This window comes from Oryctolagus cuniculus, chromosome 4 (genome assembly GCF_964237555.1).
Source record: "Oryctolagus cuniculus chromosome 4, mOryCun1.1, whole genome shotgun sequence".
Taxonomy (NCBI): Eukaryota; Metazoa; Chordata; class Mammalia; order Lagomorpha; family Leporidae; genus Oryctolagus; species Oryctolagus cuniculus.
Genome location: NC_091435.1, coordinates 108,648,162 through 108,674,004, shown reverse-complemented (window position 1 = coordinate 108,674,004; position 25,843 = coordinate 108,648,162). Strand labels below are relative to the sequence as shown.

General features: G+C 42.0%; 1 protein-coding gene across 8 annotated transcripts in view; it reads right to left on the bottom strand.

Annotated features, from left to right (window-relative positions):
* Positions 1-25,843, bottom strand: part of PLD1 (phospholipase D1) — a 244,843-nt gene that overhangs the window by 20,402 nt on the left and 198,598 nt on the right. For 7 of the 8 annotated variants that reach the window (XR_011388052.1, XR_011388053.1, XM_070072511.1 and 4 more), the window contains 3 exons: positions 23,885-23,934; positions 9,653-9,787; positions 967-1,120 (listed from right to left, as the gene is read on the bottom strand). Coding sequence is in view for 5 of the 8 variants with exons in the window: in XM_070072511.1 (XP_069928612.1) it covers positions 967-1,120; positions 9,653-9,787; positions 23,885-23,934 (339 nt within the window). In the remaining 3 variants the exon portion in view is untranslated. The remainder of the gene's footprint in view (positions 1-966; positions 1,121-9,652; positions 9,788-23,884; positions 23,935-25,843) is intronic. The other variant, XR_011388054.1, reaches the window with a different exon arrangement.

Sequence of the window (25,843 nt, the reverse complement as noted above, 5' to 3'; positions counted from 1 at the left end):
CTGGACAGGAGTGAGAACAGACTTGGGACCTTGCCTGGAAGGCTCTAGGAGGATTATTCTACCGAGAAAAACAGCCCGCAGGTCCTGGTGGCAGCTAAAGCTCAGCCCGCAGGGTTCTCAATGACACCTAACTCAAGGAGGGACTCATCAGGCCCACACAATGCTTAATGCTTGCTCTCCAGCCCAGCACAGGTTCATTTAAAACGCCCATCTCCTGCAGATCAGAGATCTTCCACATCTGGAATCATCCTGAACCTGACAAATGAAGTTCCCACACGTACATCAGACACCAGTAACCGCTTGGCATACTCCTTTAGTAATTTCCAGTTTTTAAAACTGGAATCATCTTTTAAAACTTAAATTGGCTGGGGCCAGCGCTGTGGTGTAGGGGGTGAAGGGGCAACCTACTACGCCAGTATCCCATGTGGGGGCAGGTTCTAGTCCCGGCTGCTCTACTTCCAATCCAGCTCTCTGCTGTGGCCTGGGAAAGCAGTGGAAGACGGCCCAAGTCCTTGGCCCCCTGCACCCGCATGGGAGGCCTGGAAGAAGCTCCTGGCTCCTGGCTTCAGATCAGCCCAGCTCCATTTGGGGAGTGAACCAGCTGATGGAAGGCCTCTCTCTCTCCCTCTGTCTTTCTCGCTTTCTGCCTCTACCTCTCTGTAACTCTGCCTTTCAAATAAACAAATAAATCTTTAATAAAAAACAAATTGTCACTAGACCATTTGACCTGCTCAATTCCTACATTAATTGATATATTGTAAATATTGCTTTCCATTACACGTTACAATGGCAGAGACTATGAAAATAAAATTCAGTAGTACTGCACGGAGTCACTCTGCACCCTGCTGAGCACACATCTTCTGGGATGGAGACCCCACCCCAGGAACCTGGCATGCTCACATGAGCTAAGGGAGGGGTGGGCTGAGCCCCAGGGCCCATGGCCAAGACCCAGCTTAGGAGGCCCACCTGAAGCACTGTAGCCGGAGTCCCTGGGCGAAGCGGCCGGCCTGGTACTCTTCCCCATCCATGACGGAAGGCACCGTCTCTGTGTCCTGGACAATGACAGCCATCTCACTGTCCCGCTTACCCAGCATGCTTCGGTCATTGATGTTGGCAGAGCCTGGAAGGGACAGGAGTACAACAGAACTTTCGAGTGGGAGTTCACACTGTGGATTCCCTGCTGGCTGGACTCTTTGCTAAGGAAGCGCCTAGCAAAGCTTATCAAGAGAAGAGGGACTTCAAGTGGCCCTCCCTAACGGGGTGGGATGTGATCAGCATAAAACCAGCCACGGCAACCTCATTATCTTTGCTGGTGCCTGGCTCCGAATGGGCACATGGGTTCCAGCCAATGTGACTTGAAGGCAAGCCTTCTAGGCACTTCCAAGAAAGGTTTTCCTCTTTGTGTAAAGGAACACAAGAAATGGATGCTGTCTCTTCCAGCCTTCAGATATTTGGAATTGAGGAGTTGGATGAGGACATGATTCTGGGAGTGACTGCAGCCACTTTGCAACCATGGGGGACAGGCAGAAAAGTTGAGGACAGCAGAGAGAGAGAGAGAAAAAAAAAAGATTTGGTCTTTAAGTCAATCAACTAGCCAAGCCTAGGGCATTCCTACATATAGCAAACAAAACATTTTCTATTGTTTCACCTATTCGAGTTGAGTTTTCTACCCTGTGACTCATAGGATTTTCATGTAACCATCAAACACTTAAGAACCAGACTCTCTGTGGACTTTAACTCAGCCACACAGGGATACCTGTGTGTCAGGAGGAACGAGTGCCTTCACAACCAGCAGTCTGATCTCAGGACAGCGTGGCTGGGGGCTTGGGGGCTTGGGGGCTCGGGGGCTCGGGGGCTCGGGGGCTCGGGGGCTCGGGCTCTCCCCTCCCCTGCCTCACCTGGGTCAGGGCGTGCCAGCAGCTTGGCAGCACCCTTCCCCCAGCCTGTTTTTAAATCCCAGTCAGCTGAGTACGTCGACCGGCACGTAGGAAGGACAAACTACTCTAACCCCCGGTTCAACCTGAGCTTTCCATGTGGATTCCGAAACCCTATCGCGTTTTCTGCGTTAGTAACTGCGGCTTCTCGCTTTTCACCCCTTGAGGCGTCCTGCAGACTATGCAAGGGGCCCAGGCCGACTGTTCCTCCTGGTTCCTCTTGCCCGTGCTGCAACTCTGCTGCTTCTGCCAAGGCGAGCAGTCTCAGGCTGAGCAGGCACACCGGCTGCCCTGCGTGACCGCAGCAGCCCTGCCAGGAGCCCGGCCGGCAGGAGTCCGTGCCCTTCCCTAACATCTGCCATGTACGGCCACACAGTCCACACGCCCATCTACGCTGTCTGTGCACGTGAACGGTGCCCATGCTGGTTCTGGTGGACACAGAAGGGATGCAGCAGCCACGGAAATGTGGGAGCACCACTGGAGAGGTGGACGGCGGCCACCTTTGAGCCACTCTGGTCTGTAGGCAGCAGCTGCTCCTTACGCGTATGCGCACACTTTCACTAAGCTATATGGCCTGCAGCCGTATCTCTGCACTTCACAACTGGCCCGGCGTTAGTTCGGACGAGTCATTTCATGTTCTCAGCTTTAACCTGAGCTTTCCTAAATTGGGATAATAAAGACTCTCAGGGTTTTGTTTTTTATGCGAGTTAAGCAAGTCCATGTGAAAGCACTTAATGATCTATAAACTTCTCTGCAAGTGTTTATTGTTATTGGCATTAGTAATAAATACTTCTAAATTCTAGAATATCTGCCCCAGAAAACACTGCAGCAGGGAGACAGTCGACTTGCTGGAATGTAGCACTGGTAACAAAGAGCTCTCCGCTCTGGCTTGGTCTCCTTGACCTAAGTGTGTGAAGAAAGGACCCCAGGAGCTTAGCTTCCAGACCCTGCTTTGAGATTTCATTACCCTCCTGGACCCACCAGAGGGCGCTCCGGGGCTGAGGGCTGCAGGATCAGCTCCACACCCAGGCAGCTCCCCCAACCTCCGCCCACCATACTGGGGGTGGTGGTGGTGGGGGGGGGGGGAGATGGGGTTGCAGGTGAGGGGCTCACTCCAGAGAGGAGGAACACAGAGGGTACGGTTCTGGGACTTCCAGGGCGATCTGGAATTACCCAGAGCACTGACTCTCAAAGTCACTGGATTTCTCCCCAGGCTGAAAATATGACCCCCAGAGCCCGGGAGCCCCCTGGACCTTCCCAGGTACAGCCCTCCTTCCTCAGAGGGAGGCCCGATGTTGGACTTCATGTACACGCCCGACACTGTTTTCCTGAACAAAGAATGCTTTAGACTTTTTAATTTATACAAAAGAAACCACATAGCAGATAATCTTTTGAGATTTCTTTCTTTTCTCCAGTATCATGATTCTGGGATTTATCTATGCACAGTAATGCATTTATTTTCCTTGAATGAACACACCAGGGATTTATTTATTCATTCTGTTGATGGATGTCTGCATTGCTTCCAGAATTTTGCTGTGATGAGCAATTCTCCTCTACAGAGTTGTTTATATGAGGGCATTTCAAAAAGTTCAGGAAAAAGGAAAGATCATTTTGGTGCAAAAAAATTCTGAAATTCATGTATAGTTTTTTCATAATACATACTTTACACAAACTTTGTGAAGAGCTCTTGTATTTTTCAAATTATTAAAATTATTTATAATTTAAATTAAGTTTAAATTATTTATAATTTTTTAAATTATAGGCAGAGAGAGGAGCAGATAGTGAGAAAGAGATGGAGCTCTTTGAACTGCTAGTTCACTCCCCCAGTGCCCACAACGGCTGGGCCAGACGGAAGCCATGAACTCAATCTGGGTTTCCCATGTGGGTGAGAGGGCCCCAGGTACTACAGCCATGACCTGCTGCATCCCAGGGTGCACACTGGCAGGAGGCTAGAATTGGCAGTGAAGCTGGAATTTGAACTCTGACACGCTCATATGGGATGTGGGGCATCTTAACTGCTACTCCTGACACCCACCCCAGGAGCACTTGTATTTGTTCTTCAGCCCACACATGTGTGGGCAGTAGTGGATGATGAGCTGTAGGGTGGCTAACATTACTAGGTTCTATCAGAATATTTTTTTCTTTTTTTATGATTTATTTGAAAGGCAATTTACACAGAGAGAAGAGAGAGAGAGGGAGGGAAGGAGGGGGGGGGGGAGAGAATCTTCCATTCACTTGTTCACTCCCCCAAATGGCCACTATGGCCAGGACTGGGCCAGGCAGAAGCCAGGAGCCTGGAACTCTATCTGGGTCTCCTAGCTGGGTGCAGGGGTCTAAGGATTTGGGCCATCTTCTGCTGCTTTCCCGTGGTTATCAGCAGGGAGCTGGATCATAAGTGGAGCAGCCGGGACTCAAACTGGCACCCACATGGGATGCTGGTGTCATAGGTATCATCTTAACCCACTGTGCCACAATGCAGGTCCCAGTGCCAGAATATTTTCTAAAGGGTTTTCCAATTTATGTTCCTAGCAGCAGTAACTGGGGGTCACTGTTGCTGGACGGCCTTGCCAATACTAAGATAGTTAAGCTTTTAAATTTTCACCTTTCTGGTATTTAAACGTGGTTACTTTTGTCATTATTATATGAATGAGAATGAACACTTTTCCCAAGTTCATGGGCTTTGAGTATGTTCTCTTTGATGAAGTTCCTTTAGCTTGGCCTTGGCCATTTTTCTTTGGATGTTTGGCTTTTTTATTTAAATCTGTTCTTTGCATATTTTGAAAACTAAATGTGTTGTAAACATCTTTCAGCTTGTGGCTTGTCTTTTTATTCTTGACAGTATCTTTTAGTGGATAAAGTTCTGAGTTTTAATGCAGTTGGGCTTATGTATGTTTTCCTTTATTGTTTGTGGTTTTTTTTTTTTTTTTTTTTTTGGATATGTCTTATTTAAGAGATTGTGAATTCTTCTGTGGAAGGCAGAGTAATAAGCCCCAAGGACGTTCACATCCTAATTCCTGAAACTTGTGCATTTGCCCTGTTGCATGACACAGGGGAACTGAGGCTGCAAATGGACTTAAAGTTGGAAATCAACTAACCTTACAGCAGGGTGATTATTATCCAAAACAATGGCAAGGGCACTTACAAATGAAGGCGGTCAGAGGTGGATATGACTCTAGAGCACACTGAGACTTGAAGCGTTTTCAGCGATGTAGGGTTGCTGCCTCTCAAAGACGGGGAACAGGCATGAGCCGAGGGACATGGGCAGCTTCCAGAAGCTGGAAAGGCAAGGGACTGGATTCTCCCCCTGGAGCCTCCAGACAGGAGTGCAGCTGGCCTGCCTGCGGGCACCCTGACTCTAGTCCAGTGAGACCCGTGTACGAATGACAACCTGCAGAAGTGTCAGATAATACCTTTGTGTTGGTTTGCATCATTAACATCATTTGTCACAGCAATTACAGAAAACTAATACTCCCGGGCTGACGTCGTGGTACAGTGGGTTAAAGTGTTGTTTGCAACACCAGCATTCCATATGGGCACTGGCTCGTGTCCCGAATGCTCCACTTCCAGTCCAGCTCCCTGCTAATTCACCTGGGAAAACAGCAGTGGATGTCCCAAGAGCTTGGGCCCCTGTCACCCACATGGGAGACCAGGATGGAGTTCCAGGCTCCTGTCTTTGGCTTGGCCCAGCCCTGACCATTAGAGCCATGTGGGAAATGAACCAGCAGACAGAAGATATCTTTCTCTTCATCTCTTTCTGTAACTTTGCCTTTCAAATAAATTAAATAAACCTTTAAAAAGAGAAAAGAAAAGAAAAACAACAGACCAAGTTTACCGTCTTTTAGTTTATTTCCTTTCAAGGAAAATCAGTTCTGCTCTTGAACCCAATTGGGCTGTTCTATAGTTTCCACCACTTGTGCACCCTGTGCCTTCAGATTCTAAGTTCCCAGCCCTTACTACACATTAGCATTGCCTAGAAACCTTTTAAAATACGGATGCGAAAAACAGACAAAATCCCCTGATGCTGAGTCCCAAACCAAATACACCGGACCAATCAGGTCAGAATTTCTGGAGGAAGGAACTAGGTGTTGGTATACTGTTCCATTCCAGTATCCATCAGTCATCCCTCTTTTTCTTATCCATTTTAAGGTACACTGCAGACATGGATAAAGTTTCCCCCCTAAATATTCATATATTCATTCTCTCTCTCCATACTACCTATTTAGCTAATATATATATATATATAATTACCTATCTACTTATCTATTATTTACCAATTTAATATATATTATCTATCTACTTATCTACCTATCTTTCCTTCCATCAATCCACCATCCATCCATCCATCCATCCATAATGTATGCGTGTATTTAGCTTTAAAGCTCTCCAGGTAAATCTACAGCAGTCAGGGCTGAGACCCCCTAGGACTAGAAATTCTTAGAATAAAAAGAACCCCTCTTTACTGGGGCAGCTCCCCTTGCAACACGGGTGTTATGACTTCCGGAGAGTTTCCCTACCCACCCACACTCAGTGATTGCCTGTGGACCCTCTTGCCAGTTCAGCCACCCACCCCATTGCTTCTGGTGTAGGGGCAGGAAACACTGCCGCTCCTCTAGCCCAAAAACTCTCTGAGGGCAGTGGCACTGTTTCACCCGAGTTTTACTTCTCCACACTGTGTCCTGCACTGGATTAGTGAACATTACAAACAATGATTTCACATAGCCAATATTCTACTTAAAAGATAGCCATGTTTTGTTTATGAAAACAAATGTCAGTTTGGTTAAATGTTAAAATTACCATGGGTTATAAAACTGGACTCCGTCACAGATTTGATGACCAGCAGGGCAACAAGTGATTAAAACTATATACAAAAGAGATCTTCAATGTGAGAAAACAAGTCTTCCTCATGGGGAAAAAAATGAGAATAAACAATTAGTCATTTTTCTTATGCCAGTGAGTCAACTCTTCTAGCATAAGGTTGCCATGTTAGAAAAAGTAACCACAAGTTACTTTATTATTATTTTTTGACAGGCGGAGTGGACAGTGAGAGAGACAGAGAGAAAGGTCTTCCTTTGCTGTTGATTCACCCTCCAATGGCCGCTGCGGCCAGCGCGCTGTGGCCGGCGTACCGCGCTGATCCAATGGCAGGAGCCAGGTACTTATCCTGGTCTCCCATGGGGTGCAGGGCCCAAGCACTTGGGCCATCCTCCACTGCACTCCCTGGCCACAGCAGAGAGCTGGCCTGGAAGAAGGGCAACCAGGACAGAATCCGGTGCCCTGACCCAGAGTAGAACCTGGTGTGCCGGCGCCGCTAGGTGGAGGACTAGCCTATTGAGCTGCGGCGCCAGCCCGCAAGTTACTTTAGATTCCTTTCAGCTTTAAAGGCTTGCTTAACAACTGTAAACATTTCTTATCCTCTCAAACTCCTGGGAACTGAAACATTTTTCTCTGTTATGAGCTTAAACAGGGCTGATGCGTTAAAACATGCAACCATCTGCTTACTCTTCGAGTTTCCGCCGAGATAGAGAGAACATAGGAAGCTCCTGATTTTTCCTTGGGAGGAATCTGTTCTTTAAGTCATGCTTGGGGAAGGGAAAAAAGACAGCCAGCCTCTAAGAACTACCAAGCAAGACCTCTTCATACCCCCATGGCCCTGACTTGAAGTTCAAGAGAGTGGGCAAGAGCTCTGTTCACAATAGAACAATTATTGCTAGCTGGTCTAAACAAACCGTAGCTTTGCAGGGTTTGGAAACCTTTCTAGAAAACAAACCAATTTAAAAACTCAAGCAATATATTTAACTGTTAGCTCTGTTCCTGAATTCCACCTTGCTTTTGTACTTTATATAGAGTAGAGCAGGCTGAAGGTGAGAGCGGTCTTTCAAAGGGAAAGGCGTACATTTGTTAAACTTCATTACAAGAGTTCTCAACTCTTGCTGAAAAGACCGACTGAATTTTACTTGGCTGTGCTTGTTTTTCCATTCCAGCAAACATCAATACTTTTTCTCTTTTGCACTGTCATTTTTCAGATGGAATATAAAAATATTGTGAGGTTGGCTTTTGAAGAACAAAGAACAAAGTCAGAGTAGTTTAAGAAAAATAAGAGAAATCTCGTGCATTGGGGGAATGTGGGGAAGTAAACAAACCTCTAAAGAGCTTTGATTTCTATAAAATAAAAGGTAAAAAAAGACATTGTTCTTAAATGTCCTGTATAAGTTTAAAAGAATATCTAATTTATCTACCCATCGATCCATCCACCTCTGTATCTAATCTCTCTCTCTCTCCACATACATTTTGTGCTTTCAGAACTACTTTTCCTTTCTTTTCAAACCATATTCCATTACAATAACAAGACAGCCTCATTACTGCTAGCTAGAGGATTTTTCTGTATCTTCTCAGTAGAAGACAGAGATGGAAAAAGCATATTTGCTGCCAAAAAATTTCAAAACATTGCACAACACATAGGTTCTTAAAGAATAGTGAAGAATCTTATTATGGCTGAGAAACTACATTTTATTTAAAACAGATGACTGGTTCACGACCTATCTCTCAGTAACATGCCCCAACCCTGGTCAGCTCATTTACCTGACTGGTCATCAAGACCTTGCTTCTCACTTGCCAGTGTTCATGTAACACAATATTACAAAGCAAGCAATTCTGGGATGGGAAAATGGAGGAAGAAAGCTTAACATTCAACCCTCTTGTTAACTCGATCTTATCTGGATAGGATGTACAGCTTGAACTTCCTGCTGACCCACCGGTGGGGATAGGCCTCAGGAGAAATCTACGGTGTCTTCTTGTTAGGAAGAGAATGCAGACTTCAGTGTTGGTCTAGACCATGTCATTAACACACAATTCCCTCCTTACCCAAGCAATTCAAGAAGGCTGGCCTGCTCTGCACACTGATTAGTGACACCCAGCACACAGATGTTAGGAAAAAACAACTACACCATACAGGCTGCAATATTTTAATAACTTTCTGATTCTGATTTTTCCATAACTTTGGATCTGGGGTAACGGTTAAGTGGATGTGGTGTAAACACAAACAAATCACCATGGGGTGCTCACCTATGGTACATTCTTCCTCTTCATTTCTCCCCCACCAATTCCTCAAACTAAGGCACTTGGATCCAATATAAAAATCAAAGGAATAAAGAATAAGGGGTGAGTGTTTGGATGGTGGTTGGGTTGCCTGCTTCCCGTATCACAGTGCCTGGGTTTGAGCCCAGGCTCTGCCCCCACGCCAGGTTTCTGCTTATGTGCACCCTTTGAGGCAGCAGGAGATGGTACAAGTGCCTGGGTTCCTGCCACCCATGTGGGAGGCTTGGATTGAATTCCTGGATCCTGGCTTCGTCCTGGCCTTCCTCCAGGCACTGTGCGCATCTGGGGAGTGAACTGGTAGATGGGAGCTCGCTCTCTCTCTCTGTCTCATCAATCAATCAATCAAACAAATCAGATCAGAGACCATTAGACTTCTGGGTTAAACTGTAATTTGCACAAAGTCCATTAAACTGCTTTTGATTTCCAATTCTTCATAGATTAAAAATAAGGTTAAAAAGGACTTAAAAGAAATGATTGACTTGGAAATGTGTTAGATATGTTACTATGTCTAGATATTTATTCATGTGTCTCTCAACTGCAAAGGAAGCTTGGATGGAATAGGAAGAAAGACTTAGGCACAAGCTCAGTCAGTGCAGGGAACACAATTAAAGACCACTACTTACCAATAATAACAGTGTTATCATCAGCAATTAGCAACTTGCTGTGGACATAGATCAGCTCAGTGACCAGGTTTCCTTCTAGCTCTGCATGCGTTCTAAGGCCACAGAATGATATGTAGTTTATCCACTGATTACCCACTGTAAACACAATAAAAAGAAATGATCAAAATCAGTGTGACTAAGCTCCGTAAAGGCACACCACATTTTATCTCTGCTCAGAATATACTGAACCAGGACGCTGAGAATATATGTATTTTGTCCATTTCAGGATTCACCCAGGATCCGTTTTTGGCCTCTGATGATAATACTATTAATCTGGATAGTTATACATTTAAAAATAATCTTCACATGCTTGCTATCTTTCTTTACTGAGGTAACCCCAAAGAACTTTCAAATATAAATATTTTATGTTAGTGATTTGATGAAAAATTACTGAACAGTGATGGTTAAAGCTGAGCCACAGTAGTTAACTCACGACTTCAAAGTGACATTGCTTCTATGTTGGCGGACACCTGCTACAGTTTAAATCCGATGCAAGATGTGTGCCAGAACCACCTGGTGAATACGCAGTGTGCAGGACAGTCACCACTAAGCAGCGGTCACATTTTACAGATTCTGGGTAAATGAAAATGCTGGCAACTTAAAAATTCTCCTCCTTTTTGGGTCATTAAAATCAGGAAATGAAAGAATCCTTACATCTGACTTAGTGGAGTTACCTTCAGAGTCGGTGGTACCAGGTTTGCATTTTAACATGCTGCCCTCTCGTCTCCTTATGAGAGGACCATTCATGTGATTAGCAGGATAACCCACAATCAGGATCCTGGTGCCAGTATCAGTCACAAGATTTTATGATCTCTCTCCCACACAGCAGTTGTCCTGGATAAGCAAAGTCTGATACTAAGAATAAATGGAGTGGGATCAAACCATCACAAATTCTAACAGCAAAAGAGTATAAATAATGTTTTTTCTTATAGAGAATCTGAAGCATACTACTAGAACTTCAGGCAGTTCATGTTCCATTTACTGAAGCTTCCATTTATTACTGATGTTTTCTATTTTACTTCCAATGTTGTAGTGTTTCTATTAAGCTTAAGTGTCTTGGAAATAAATTCTTTCATAGGTAGTATACAGTCCCTCTGTGTCCCTGACGTGATGGAATGATCTTACGTAGTTGTGTTAGACAAGAGTTGATGTGTTAGTGTACTAGTGCATCTTGCATCAGAAAAGCATTCCTAAAGAGTTTTCTGTAAATCAGATTTTTGCAAATAGATTTCTTTCCCCACCTGTTAATATTATATCTAAACAAAAAAAAATCATTTCCTTTTTTAAAGCCTCTCATGCCAATAAAATTTCTGGAAAATATTTTTAATATAAGGCCTACTAGGTTACAAACATTTATTCAATCCTTCTTTTTTCCTACTGCTGTAAAAGAACTGGGTTTTATATAATTTGTTAGCCTCAACTCTGCACACTGTTAAATGAATGAGTGAATGGACATTCAGGTGGCAGCTAATATGTTACTTTTGGTTCCTCTCTATCACCCCCGTTCCTGCAGCTTGCTTAAGACCTAAGATCAAAAATTTTAAGATACAAAGCAGCTTTGTAAAGAGCAAGGTCTTTGCTAAAGTATTTTTGCAATATTTCTCATTTAAAAATCACGTCACATAACACAGAACAGTGGTTCTCAGTGTGCATAAGGGCCACCTCGATGGGATTTGTTAAAAGTGGATTTGTGTGACCCTGCCCAGAATCCTGATTCAGCAGAAATCAATTCAATAAGTGCCCTAGGGGATACTGTCTTTAATGACATTGCCAAGGAGCTTTAGTATTTATAGACTTCTGATTAGGAATACATGTCAACAAAATTATACACAATGACCGAGTGAGATGCCTTCCAGGGGTGGTAGTCTGCTCAGTATGAGGTATCCATTAATACAAGACAGCACTGATCTGGGGAGGAAAAACCATGTGATTTTCTCAGTAAATGCTAAAAAGCTTTTCACACAATTTAGCATCTATTACCGTTTGGGTGTCTGCCAGAGACCCATGTGTTAAAGGCCTGATCCCGAGTCTTGTGTTAATGAGTGAAGTATGGTACTTATGGTTCTGAAGGTGTGTCCTCAGAGAGTGATCAGATTGTATTAGGACCACAGTGCAATGAAGCTGAAATCAGAAACTCTGAAATCTCTAGAATATATGCAAACACGTGGAAACTGGACAACATGCTCCTGAATGAATAGTGGGTCATAGAAGAAATCAAAAGAGAAATAAAAAAAAATTCTGGAAACAAATGAAGATGACAATACAACATATCAAAGTTTATGGGATACAGCAAAAGCAGTCTTAAGAGGAAAGTTTATAGCAATCGGTGCCTACATCAAGAAATTGGAACGGCACCAAATAAATGAACTATCAATGCACCTCAAGGATCTAGAATAACAGCAGCAAACCAAACCCAAAACTAGTAAGAGAAAAGAAATAATTAAAATTAGAGGAGAAATCAACAACATCAAAACAAAAAATACACTAGATCAGCAAAACGAAGAGCTGGTTTTTTGAAAAAATCAACAAAATTGAAACATCATTAGCCCAACTAACCAAAAACAGGAGAAGACCCAAATCAATAAAATTAGATATGAAAAATGGAATGTAACAACAGACACCATGGAAATAAAAAGAATCATCAGAAATTACTACAAAGAGCTGTTTGTCAATAAACTAGGAAATCTATCAGAAATGGATGGATTCCTGGACACATACAACCTACCTAAATTGAGCCATGAAGACACAGAAAACCTAAACAGACCCACAACCAAGATAGAGATTAAATCAGTAATAAAGACTTTCCCAACAAAGAAAAGCCCAGGACCAGATGGCTTCACCACTGAATTCTACCAGACATTTAAAGAAGAACTAATTCCAATTCTTCTCAAGTTATTCAAAACAACTGAAAGAAAGGGAATCCTCCCAAATTCTTTCTATGAAGCCAGCATCATCTTAATTCCTAACCCAGAAAAGTGGCAACAGAGAAGGAGAACTACGGACCAATTTCCCTGATGAACATAGAAGCAAAAACCATCAACAAAATTCTGTCCAATAAAATTCAACAACACATCAGAAAGATCATTCTCAGGGACCAAGTGGGATTTATCCCTGGTATGCAGAGATGGTTCAACATTTGCAAATCAATGTGATATATCACATCAACAAACTGAAGAATAAAATCCATATGATTATCTCAATAGATACAGAGAAAGCATTTGATAAAATACAACACCCTTTCATGATGAAAACTAAGCAAATTGAGTTTAGAAGGAACATTCCTCAACACAAACAAGGCAATTTATGACAAACCCATGACCAGCATCATATTGAATGGGGAAAAGTTGGAAGCATCTCCACTGAGATCTGGAACCAAACAAGGGTGCCCAATTTCACTACAGCTATTCAATATCATCCTGGAAGTTCAAGCCAAAGCCATTAGACAAGAAAAAGAAATCAATGGGATTCAAATTGGGAAAGAGGAAGTCAAACTATCCTTATTTGCAGAAGACATGATTATATATACAGGGGATCCAAAAGACTCCACCAAGAGACTACTGGAACTCATAGAAGAGTTTGGAAAAGTGGCAGGATATAAAAACAATACACACACAAAAAGAGCCTTTGTATACACGACAATGTGATGGCTGATAAAGAACTTGTAAGATCAATCCCATTCACAATAGGTACAAAAAATCAATACCTTGGAATAAACTTAACCAAGGAAGTCAAAGATCTCTATGATGAGAATTATAAAACATTAAAGAAAGAAATAGAAAAAGATACAAAAAAACTGAGGAAAATGTCCATGTTCATGTATTGGAAGAATCAATATCATCAAAATGTCCATTCTTCCAAGAGCAATTTACAGATTCAATGCAATATGAATCAAAATACCAAAGATATTCTTTTCAAATCTAGAAAAATTGATGCTGAAATTCACTGGAAACACAAGAGAACTTAAATAGCTAAAACAATATTATACAACAAAAACAAAGCAGGAGGCATCACAATACCAGATTTCAAGACATACTACAAGGCAGTTATAATCAAAACAGCCTGGTACTGGTACAAAAACAGATAAGACAGACCAATGGAACAGTCTAGAAACCCCAGAAATCAACCAAAGAATCTATAACCAACTTATATTTGACCAAAGAGCTAAAACCAATCCCTGGAGCAAGGATAGTCTCTTCAACAAATGGTGTTGGGAAAGCTGGATTTCCACATGGAGAAATATGAAGCAGGACCCCTACCTTACACTTTACACAAAAATTCATTCAAAATGGATTAATGACCTAAATCTACGATCTGATACCAACAAATTATTAGCATTGAGGAAACCCTGCAAGACATTGGCATAGGCAAAGACTTCTTGGAAAAGACCACAGAGGCACAAGCAATCAAAGCCAAAATTCACAAATGGGATTACATCAAATTGAGAAGATTTTATACTGCAAAGAAACAGTTAGGAAAGCGAAGAGGCAACCAACAGAATGGGAGAAATTATTTGCAAATTATGCAACAGATAAAGGATTAATAACCAGAATATACAAAGAGATCAAGGAATTCCACACACAAAGAAAACCAGTTAAGAAATGGGCAAAGGACTTAAACAGACATTTTTCAAAAGATGAAATCCAAATGGCCAGTAGACATGAAAAATGCTCAGGATCACTAGCCATAAGGGAAATACAAATCATAACCACAATGCGGTTTCACCTCACCCCTGTCTAACTCACCTAACTGTCTCTCCCAGTTAGAATGGTTTTCATACAGAAATCAACAAACAACAAATGCTGATGAGGATATGGAGAAAAAGGTACCCTAATCCACCGTTGGTGGGAATGTGAACTGGTAAAACCACTATGGAAGACAGTTTGGAGACAACTCAGAAATCTGAATATAGTCCTACCATATGACCCAGCCATTCCACTCTTGGGAACTTACCCAAGGGAAATGAAATCAGCAAATACAAGAGTTACCTGCACTCCCATGTTTACTGCAGCTCAATTCACAATAGATAAAACATGGAATCAACCTAAATGCCCATTAACTGAGGACTAGATAAAGAAATTATGGGATATGTACTTCATGGAAGACTACACAGCAGTAAAAAAAAATTGAAATCTTGTCATTTGCAACAAAATGGATGCATCTAGAAAACATCATACTTAGTGAAATAAGCCAGTCCCAAAAGGACAAATAAGTATGTGTTCTCCCTGATCTGTGAAAACTAACAGAGTACCTAAAAAGAAACCTGAAAAAGTGAAACTGACACTTTGAAAAGCAATGACTTGAACAGCCCTTGTCATGACTGTTCAGGAACAGTTCTATTCTTTTCTTTCTTTTTTTTTTTTTTTTATTTCTTAATATCATTGGCTGAACTCTTTACCTAACATAGAATTAATCATATGTGTATAAAGTCAACTGAAAAATAGATCTCGGTGAAAAATAAGAGTGGGAATAAGAGAAGGAGGAGGAAGTTTGTAACTGTAAAGCTCTATAGTTCTGCATACATGCCCATGGATTTACTTGTTAGTGTACAGTTTACAAACTTCGCATGGGACCCCAAATCACATTAAGCTGAGTGGTAAAAATGTCATCTTAAGTGTTAAAGTAACCATATTAAGTGTCAAAGTGATCATATATATAGAATTAAGTGTTAAAGGGGTCATATAAATAAGATTAAGTGTCTTGTAATAATAACAGAAATAAAAAGGAGAGAATATTCCAACACGGAAAGTAGTCCACACAGCAGATTCATAGAATGACAACTGCTTTAAATAACAAGACCTCAGAATCAGCCATCAAGGCACTCTGGTCTGGCTGAAAGCCAATGAGAGCTTTTCAGGCATGGAAAACCAAGACACTGTGACAAAAGCAATGTCTTACATGAAGGATTTCTTGAGTGAGACCCCGGTGGAAAGAAGGGGCCATCAAAGAAGGATGTATTTTTCTCTGAAGGGAGGAGAGAACTTCCACTTTGCCTATGACCTTGCCTAAATACTGATGGAGACTGTGGACTCAAAAGGCTTCCATAGTCTTGGCAGCTCATGGCAAGAGCCTCAGGTGATCACTGACGTCATACATAACAGTGTTAATTGTTAAACTAACAGCAGGAGTCACTGTGCACTTACTACCCATGCAGGACTTCTGTCCTAAATTAGTTGTACTATGAGATTTAACTGTAAAACTTATTCTGTTTTTTATATTGTGTGTGTGCATAAATAGTTGAAATCTTTACTTAGTACAGAGTTGGTATTTTGTGTATCAAGTTAATTGAAAATGAATCTTAATGGAGAATGGGACTGGGAAGAGGATAGGGAATAGGGGTGGGAGAGTGGGTATGGTGGGAAGAAACACTATATGTACTTATGAAGCTTATATTCATTAAATAAAAGGCTTCTAAAAATTAATAACATAATTCAAATAATTTTTGGTTATAGACATTTCAGTGTATCTACTTAGGCTAAAGACAACAAAAGTCACATTTTTTTTTTTTTCGACAGGCAGAGTGGACAGTGAGAGAGAGAGACAGAGAGAAAGGTCTTCCTTTGCTGTTGGTTCACCCTCCAATGGCTGCCACGGCCAGCGTGCTGCGGCCGGCGCACCGCGCTGATCCGATGGCAGGAGCCAGGAGCCAGGTGCTTTTCCTGGTCTCCCATGGGGTGCAGGGCCCAAGCACCTGGGCCATCCTCCACTGCACTCCCTGACCACAGCAGAGCTGGCCTGGAAGAGGGGCAACCGGGACAGAATCCGGCGCCCCGACTGGGACTAGAACCCGGTGTGCCGGCACCGCAAGGCGGAGGATTAGCCTAGTGAGCCGCGGCACCGGCCAAAAGTCACATTCTTGTATGTTAGATTTAGTTTTCATTGTAGTATAGGCTAACAATTCCAGAGCAATCTTTTGTGTATTTTTAAGTTGAGAAAATACATAAGTATGCTCTGGATAATGATAGCCAGGTTTTTTACTGTGGGAGAAAGGATTTTTAAAATAGGAAGAGAAATAGCTAGAAGGAATTCTGTCACATGAGATTGGAATTGGAGGTACCAGTATGAAGACGGGTAAGAAGGTAGGTAGATTAGATGGACAGATGGACAGAGGCAGATGCATAGGTTTGTGTGTGTACAGAAAAGACCTAAAGCAGTAACATTTCAGTAGCAATGATCATGTCTAGCACCTAGATTTTCATCTGTAAATACCATGTCTCACTAAAAGAACCGAGGTTCCTTGGAGAAATGGATGATTCTAGGCCTGGTGCTGTCATGTATGACTCTGGAACACCTTGCGGCATCAAAGCAAACAGAATACTGAGGAGAATTGTCAAAAGGACAGGAAGCCAGTTTAAGGAGGCCCTCACTGGCCAAACCCAAGCAGACTAAGCATCAAGATCACAATCCACTGAATAAAACAAGAATCAGTAAGTCCACGCTCATATAAATAAATAATAAATAAATAAATGGGGAAGAAGGGAAATTTTTCATTACAACAGAACTCAACTAATTAATTTTAAAGAAGCTAATAGGAGCTGGTGTTTCAGTGGGTTAGGCCACCACCTGCAGTGCCTGTTCAAGTCCTGGCTGCTCCACTTCTGGTCCAGCTCTCTGCTAACGAGCCTGGGAATGTAGCGGGAAGATAATCCAAGTGCTTGTGGCTCTGCCTCCCATGTGGGAAACCCGAACGGAGTTCCAGGTGCTTGACTTTGGCCTGTGCCAGCCCTGGCCAGTCGTTGTGGCCATTTGGGGAGTGAAGCAGCAGATGGAAGATCTCTCTGTCTCTCCCTCTCTGTAACTCTGCCTTTCAAATAAATAAATCAATCTTTCTCTTGTAAAAAAGAAAGTAATAAGTATAGAAGAAATGATGGAAACAGAAAGTCAACATTTGCCAACCGTCAGAGCAATAACTGATCCAGGGAATAATCATTAATGTACCAAAACCAGTAGGTGAATGTTGGACGAGAAGCAGAATATTCATACATTCAGAGTGTTTTCCCATAAAATATCTATTCATTACAAAAGGGAAAAGAGCCACTTTACAGGGGAGATCTCTGGCAGACACCACTGTCGCTGCATGATGCAAGTCCATGCAACCACTAAAGGGACAAATCAGTGTCATGTTCCTCTCAGTATCTTGCACTAAGAACATGACACCACTTCTGTGATAGCCCAGCGCAAAAGCTGTAACCTAGATCTAAACAGGACCTGACAGACGTACCCAGATTGAAGGACAGTCTACAGAATAACTGGCCTGTTCTCTTCCACAGAGTCAAGGTCAGGAAAGCTCCATACCTCCTCCCCCCCCCCCCCCCCCCCCGAACATGGAAGGACTATGTTAGATTAAAGGAGAAGTGAGATACACAAGCACTAAATATCACATGGGACTGAGAAGTGAATCCAGACCAGAAAAACATCCTCCTCTTCTGCTATCCAAGACATCAGTAAGACGACTGGCGAGATCTCAGCGAGGTCTACCAACCAGATAACAGTACTATTATCAATGTGAATTACGCTTCTTTTGATAAGTGAACTAAAGCTGCTTAAGAGACTGTCCTTGTTTTCCCAGAAAACACATGCATATGGCAGTTCTGGAAACTTCTCCAAGTCTGAAATTATCTGAAATTTAAGATATAGTTTTAAGATTATTGATACTGAGTAGCTATTGGCAACATGAAGGTTTCACGTCGTCGAAAGTTTTAATTTCCTAAAGCACAGCTACGTGCCCCTCCGCAGCGGGCCTTGAGAGTATCAGCGAAACATCGATTCCTCAAAGCCTCGGGCCGCCACCCACGGCCACCTCTCGCTCATCCCTGCCAATGCAAAAGTGCTAACCAAGTCCTAAAACTTTCATTCCTCTGTGAAAAATGGCCTTGAGAAGAAAGTTAACAGCACCAGTAACAGGATCCCAAAGAAAAAAAATAAATGAGAGGGTTTCAAATGCAATGGGGCCCCACTCTCTGCTGTGAACTGATCTCCCCCGTCCCTACCCTGCCCGACATGAGCACTGTCCTGGGTGGAAGGAAGTATGAAAATATTTGGGCCAGCCCTTTCTTCTGTGGAAAACCCTGGCTCAACATGTAACAGGTACGAAGCTGCTGATGCCTGCCCATGTTCTCAATCATACACTGGCGAAACAAGTGCCTTTTCAAGAAACATGGGAATGCCCAGAGTGTTGTACAGAGTTATCCAAAGCCAGTGGTGGACAAGGATCAGGCAGATTCCAAACTATATGTCACAAGTGTATCTTAGGAACCTGGAGGGGCCAGCGCTGTGGCTCACTAGGTTAATCCTCCACCTGTGGCACCGGCATCCCATATGAGCACTGGGTTCTAGTCCCGGTTGGGGCGCCGGGTTCTAGTCCCGGTTGCTCCTCTTCCAGTCCAGCTCTCTGCTGTGGCCCAGAAAGGCAACGGAGGATGGCCCAAGTGCTTGGGCCCTGCAGCCACATGGGAGACCAGGAGGAAGCACCTGGCTCCTGGCTTCGGATCAGCGCAGCGCGTGGGCCGTAGAGGCCATTTGGGGAGTGAACCAACGGAAGGAAGACCTTTCTCTCTGTCTCTCTCTCTCTCACTGTCTGTAACTCTACCTGTTCCAAAAAAAAAAAAAAAAAAAAAAAAAAACCAAACCAAACCAAAATAAAAAAACATAGAAACCTCTCTCTGTGTGTGTACCTCTAAAGAGCAGAGCTTTAGTATAATACATTCAATAATTACAAATAATTCTCATGGAAGGATATCAGGAGTTATTAGAGGCTTTTGTTACTTAAAAACTTGAACCCTTGGTATATGTACATTTCTATGCCTGGCTCAATGTCTGGTCCAGATGTTAAAGTATATACTAAATTGGTTGCTAAAATGCAATAATTCACAAACACTACAAAAATGATAAAGGAATACTTTGAACATTAAGTCTCTGAAGACGGGAGTATCAGATAATTATGCATTAATAGCTGCTGGGTTTCTTTTCAGTAAATTTAATGTATTCATAGCAGCAGTTTTGTTATACTAAATAATTGAAACAGTGAGAACTCTATTTCCCTATCCATTAGAGAGTAACTGGTCTATGCGTTTAAAACCCACTGCACATTTACAGAAACAAAACCAACAATACAACCTTGTAGTTCAGAAGGGCACATTATGTAATTAATCTTTTTTCCCAAGTTCAGAATATGATCATTTCTCCCCCTGAGATGCTTTATTTTCACTTGTTCCCAGGTACTTGGAAATCTTTTCACAAGCGGGCTTAACTCTGAAATTCCTTATTGTGTTAATATCTAACTTTTTTTTTCCCCTGAATAGGCAAAGGCAGGAAAAGGGTGCTGAGACAAAAGACATGCTTTATAATAAGTCCGGGACATTTTCATGGTTGAGCAATGAAATAATAACTTGTTTTCATTCTCTGTTCTCTGTTCTCCTAGAACCTCATCTTTGTGTTTTTACAAGCCACGGCCAGCACTGAATAGCTTTCCCGATTTTTTTTTTTTTTATCAGTACATCTTTCATAGACTTACTCATTCATGGTCATGTTAAATACAGACAGATAATGCCCTGGCAACTCTCCTGGATCCAATTAGATACATTTGGAAACTATTTGTTATAAATGATATACATATCATATCTGCAGTTGTTTTCCAAAGTTTTATATATTGAGATTAATGAAAAATTACTGAACACAGAACACCAATATATATATGCATATATGTAGATTTAAAAATTATACACATGTACTAAAAGCTTAAGTCACTACTTTCTTTTTTTTCTTTCTTTTTTTTTTTTTTTGACAGGCAGAGTTAGACAGTGAGAGAGAGAGACAGAGAGAAAGGTCTTACTTCCATTGGCTCACTCCCCAAATGGCCACTACAGCCGGAACTATGCCGATCAGAAGCCAGGAGCCAGGTGCTTCCTCCTGGTCTCCCATGCGGGTGCAGGGCCCAAGTACTTGGGCCATCCTCCACTGCCTTCCCGGGCCACAGCAGAGAGCTGGACTAGAAGAGGAGCAACCGGGACTAAGGACCCGGTGCCCATATGGGATGCCAGCACCGCAGGCGGAGGATTAACCAAGTGAGCCATGGCATCAGCAGGCGGAGGATTAACCAAGTGAGCCATGGCGCCGGCCCCCTAGCATCTCTTGTTGAAAAGACTAGTCTTTCCCCATTAAGGTGTCTTGGTACTCCTGTTGAAATTCAAATGACCATAATCACAAGAGTTCATTTCTGAATTCTCAATGCTTTCATTGATTTATACATCAGACTTTTGCTAGTTTCACACTGATGATTTTCAGGTTGTAGCAATTTTAGCAATAAAGACCATGAGGCCTCCAGTTTGCTGTGTTTGAGATGGTTTTGGCTATGCTAACTGCTTGCTAATTCCAAATGAAGTTTAGCATTAAACTGTTGATTTCTGCAAAAAGGCAGCTGGGCTTTTGATAAGGATTGTGCCGAATCCATATATCAATTTAGGGAGTACTGCCATCTTAACAAAAAGTTTTCCAAACCATTAATACAGTATATTTTTCAATTAAGAAAGATCTTCCATAATTTATTTCAATGATATTTTATAATTTGCAGTGTACAAATCTTAAACTACTTTTGCTAAATTTGTTCCTAAGTATCTCCTTTTGGGGATGACACTGTAAGTGGAACTGGTTCCTTAATTCCACTTTCAGCTTATTCATTACTAATGTATAGAGATGAATTGGATTTTATATATTGATCTTATATCCTCAACATTGTTAGATTAAATTTATCTCTGTGTGTATGCATGCATGTGTGGATTGCTTGGGATTTTTTATATACAAGATCTAGTCTTGTATTAAAAGATAGTTTCACTCCTCCCTTTCTCTCTCTCTCTCTTTTTAAATCATTTTTCTTGCCAAATTGTTCTGGCTAAAATCTCTAGTACAATGTTGATGAGGGTGAATATCCTCATCTTGTTACTGCTCACAGAGGAAAGTTATAGTTTTTTACCTTTAGGTATGATATTGGCTGTGGGTATTAATCTACAAACACCCAATTGAAGAAGTTTCCATCTATTCCTAGTTGGTTGAGATTTTTCATTTTAATCATGAAAAGGATTTGGGTTTTATCAAATCCTTTTTCTGTGTCTAATGAAAGTATCATGTGTGGTCTTTGTCTTTTATTATATTAATTTTCAGATGTTATAATAACAACTATTTCTAGACTAAGTACCATTTGGTCATGAAGTATAATCGTTTTTATACTACTGAATTCAGTTTAATAGTATTTCATGAAGGGATTCTGTGTCTATATTTATAGGGAGCATTAGTCTATAGATTTCTTTTCTTAAAATGACTTAGTGTTTGGTATTAGGGTGATATTGCTTTATAGAATAAGTTTGGGAAAGTATTACTTCCTTCTATTTTGGGTGTGTGTGTGTGTGTGTGTGTGTGTGTGTGAAGGATTTGTGTTCATTTTTTTGTGGATAGTGGAAGTCACTAACACAGCCATTCTGGGTCTATGTTCTTCTTTGCAGAAATAGTTTTTTTAAATTATTTTTTGATAGGGGGGAGGGAGGGGGAGGGGGAAGAGGAGGGTGGAAGAAAGAGGGAATCTTCTACCCACTGCTTCAATCCCCAAAGCCAGGAAGCTGAACTCTATCATGGTCTCCCACATGGGTGGCAGGAAGCTAAATGAGAATTGTGAAGTAACCAGAACAAGAACCAGACACTCCTATATGGGATGTGGGCATCCCAATAGCTGGCTGTAACTGGCTGTGCCAAAAGCTCACCCCAGCCCCCTTCAACTATTTGAACAAACTTCTTGTTTGCTTGATTCTTACTGCTGCCCAAGGCAGCTATGATGTCAAATCATCATTACTGGTTTTTTGATAAATACCCAGGTAAAATGTCACTTTCACTGAGCAAGTTCTGAGTTCAGTGAAATAAACACAAGTCCTCTGAGCGGCAGTTTAAAGGGCACTGCAGATGGGTCATATAATGATAGCACTCAGAACTGCCGGGGGCAAGGATTTCAAGTCTGCTCTGCCCCCTCCAACTGTTGGTTTTTAGGAGCACTGCGGACCCGAGGAGTGGGTAGGCACGGGTTCACAGCGAGTTAAATGCCACAAAGCCACAAAGCTCACTGTTCTTACTAAGGTTCGGCTGCTTTTCTGGAATAAGCACCTTTTGTGTTGTTAGAAGCCTTTGGTCAATGATGAGGGTCTGAGGGTCCGCACCCTCAGAACAACGCGACACCTCATTCCCCGCACTCATCTGCTCTCCCAGCCCTCAAGTCCTGTATGCGTCTTCCTCACACTTGCCCCTCTTTTCTGTTACCAATCCCCCATCTCCTGCCTGCTGCTGGTCTCTTTCTGCTCCGATTACCAACAGGGAGTGAAGCTTTGTGAGAGCACCACGTTGATGAGCTGGCTCCCAGGCTGAGAGGCTTCTACCAAGCTCACCTTGTCTTCCGCACAAAATTCAGTTTGCTTAGTGTGGCCATCCAGGCTTTCATAATCTCTACCCCCAGCTGAGTTGGGAGCCAGACAACTTGGGTCTGAAGCTAGCGTAGTTCTATGGAATCTTTTGTACCTACTGCACAGACGTTACAAAATATTATTGAGAACCTACTATATACTGGGAGCTAGTTCAGGGAGATACAGAAAAAAATGCCTAATTATGATAAATTGCAGCCAAGAACTATGTAAGAGAATAAATTAAGAACATGCCTGAACAAGTACCCTTGAAAATGTTGAAGAACTGCAGAAGTGAATTATTGGGATTTCTTCTGAGTCTTCCACCTCTATTGCAAGACTCTAACAGGCCAGTAAAATGTTAATGGTGGTAAAATGGTTCTAAGATAGGCTTTCTTCCTCAAACATGAGAATGTCTACATTGATAGAAGGCTGTATAAAGGCCCGCTGGCCTTATAGCATTTGCTTGGTGGAGGACTAACGAATACATATCAAGGGTCTCTGTGAAATGCTTTATGAATCTGCCATTATTAAAACGCATATAAATTTAAGATAAAATAAAATTATAAGGACATTCATTTTTAATTACTTATGCACGCCAAGTCTGAGTGTTTTCATTTGGACACTGGGTTGGTCGATTTAATGAGAATAAGGAGACTTTAATGAAGGCACTTCTATAATCACACTCTGAAAATATTAATGATTAGCGATACCGCACTCTCATCATCAAAAGCAACCACAGAGGTAGAGAAACTGTTCTTACGCTCAGCTTTTAACTGTCCAAGGATGGAATCTTCTCCTCTGCACATGGTTCTGAAAGATGTAGAGAAACAATTAAGGGGGCTTCAAAATGACCACTTTCAATTCCAATGTCTGTGGGTATACCCCTAACCCAAGAAAAAACAGAACAGATGCTTATATAAGAACATTTACAAACATTTTGAAAGCTAAAAATACTACATGAATAGCACACTGCTGATGGCCCAGGTAGTTGTTTAATGGTAAAGTAAACTAAAACTGGAAAACACTGATACTATATTTCAGAAAGAGAAGCTATTAAAAAGAGATGGGTTGTGAATGAACTTTCCACCTTAAAAAATTTGGTGACAGCAAAGGTAAAATTTAGAGTATGCAATGGATAAAAATACTTACAAAATCACATTGCTTCCTATGGTGAAAAGGACAAAACACTTAGAATAATTTAGGAATTAACCAAACTATTACCCAGGGCTGTCTTTAAAGTAGGTGAAATTCCTTAAAAGTGAAAGACAGGGCCTCAAATAACTGACTCTGATTTTGTTTCTCAAGACTGTGATAATAGTTAATAGTTGATGAATTATAAAGACTGACGAAATAAAAAATTCTATGCTCCATCTGCTTGCTCTGTGAAAGTAATTAAAAATACAGTTATGCCTGGGGAATGCTGATATTATTAAAATGCTGCCAGCACATAGAGATATTTTTGCACAATGAAAGGTTATAGTTTTGGTTGCTGAACATGTTATTTCATTCAGCTGGTTTACACTCAAGAAAATCATCACAGAAAATAATTATCGTCGACAATATTCCAATAATAATATAAGAATGGTAATTGCAGCAGATAAGATCCAATTAAGTATATGTCAATGCCTTAAATACTTGAGAAGCTTCGCTTCTCACGCTATAAATCAGATAACATTAGAAATGGATACATCTTCAATCTAAGTGTATAAGCCAAAGCTCTCATACCATAACTAGGCAAAACTACCCTACTGGGAACACACAAGTCTTCAGTACAAACTCTGGCAGATACAAGCTTGAAAAGTCAGCAAGGACCAAGAGGATCCCAAAAACATCCCAGCAAATGGGGCCCTCAGATACTGTAGGGAGGACAGCAGACCCTGTGGAGCTGCCTCTGGGAGAGACCAACCACCTGACCTACACCCCAACCCTGGTTTGCCCAGGGCCTTGCTTACACGGTAAGGGTTCTATGTACAGTCTTGTTTGTCCTTTCCCTCCTCAGAAACAGTTTGAGTAACCAATCAAATGAGAAAAGGCAGGTGGTTCAGAAAAACATGAGAGCCCAAAAAGAAAATATCCAGGATCAAGGCTTTGCTCTGAGCTGGGCCACGGAGCTGGTAACTGGGAGCGGACTCCTGCCCAGGGGGCTCTGCTCACCCCCTCACTTCTGCTTTCCTTCCTGGTCCAGTGACCCAGAGGAAAGGTCAAAGGTGCCTGCCTCTCACCTTCTACGCCCCTCTCTATCCTGCCCCCTACCAAGCTGGAACTGTCGCCCCTTTCCCAGTCCCCCACTGCCACAGCTGAGGCTTCAGAGGAGCCCAAGTGTGCCTTTTTGAGTGAATTAGGAAACTCTGCTTTAAAAATAGCAAGAACAGCACTTGCACATTCCCTAAAATTTGAACAAAAGATGTGTGGGTGAACACAGAATTCATATTCTAGGAGTCAGGAGTCTTCATTTTGTCACAGAGGTCGTTATTAACCAGGCTTCGAGGACTCAGAGTTTAAAGAATCATAACCAACTACACTCAAATCATACCACTTTAGCTTGCTTTCTTTTATCTATTTATCACAAAAACTAGCTTATAACTATTTCATGGCTTAAGGATAAGTTATTATTTTATATGGACAGACAGATTGATAGGCAATGCATTTAAGAGACAGATGAATATTTTTGGTCTTTTATACTTGGCTTGTGGCCTAAGTCCACCAGTCATGATTCCTG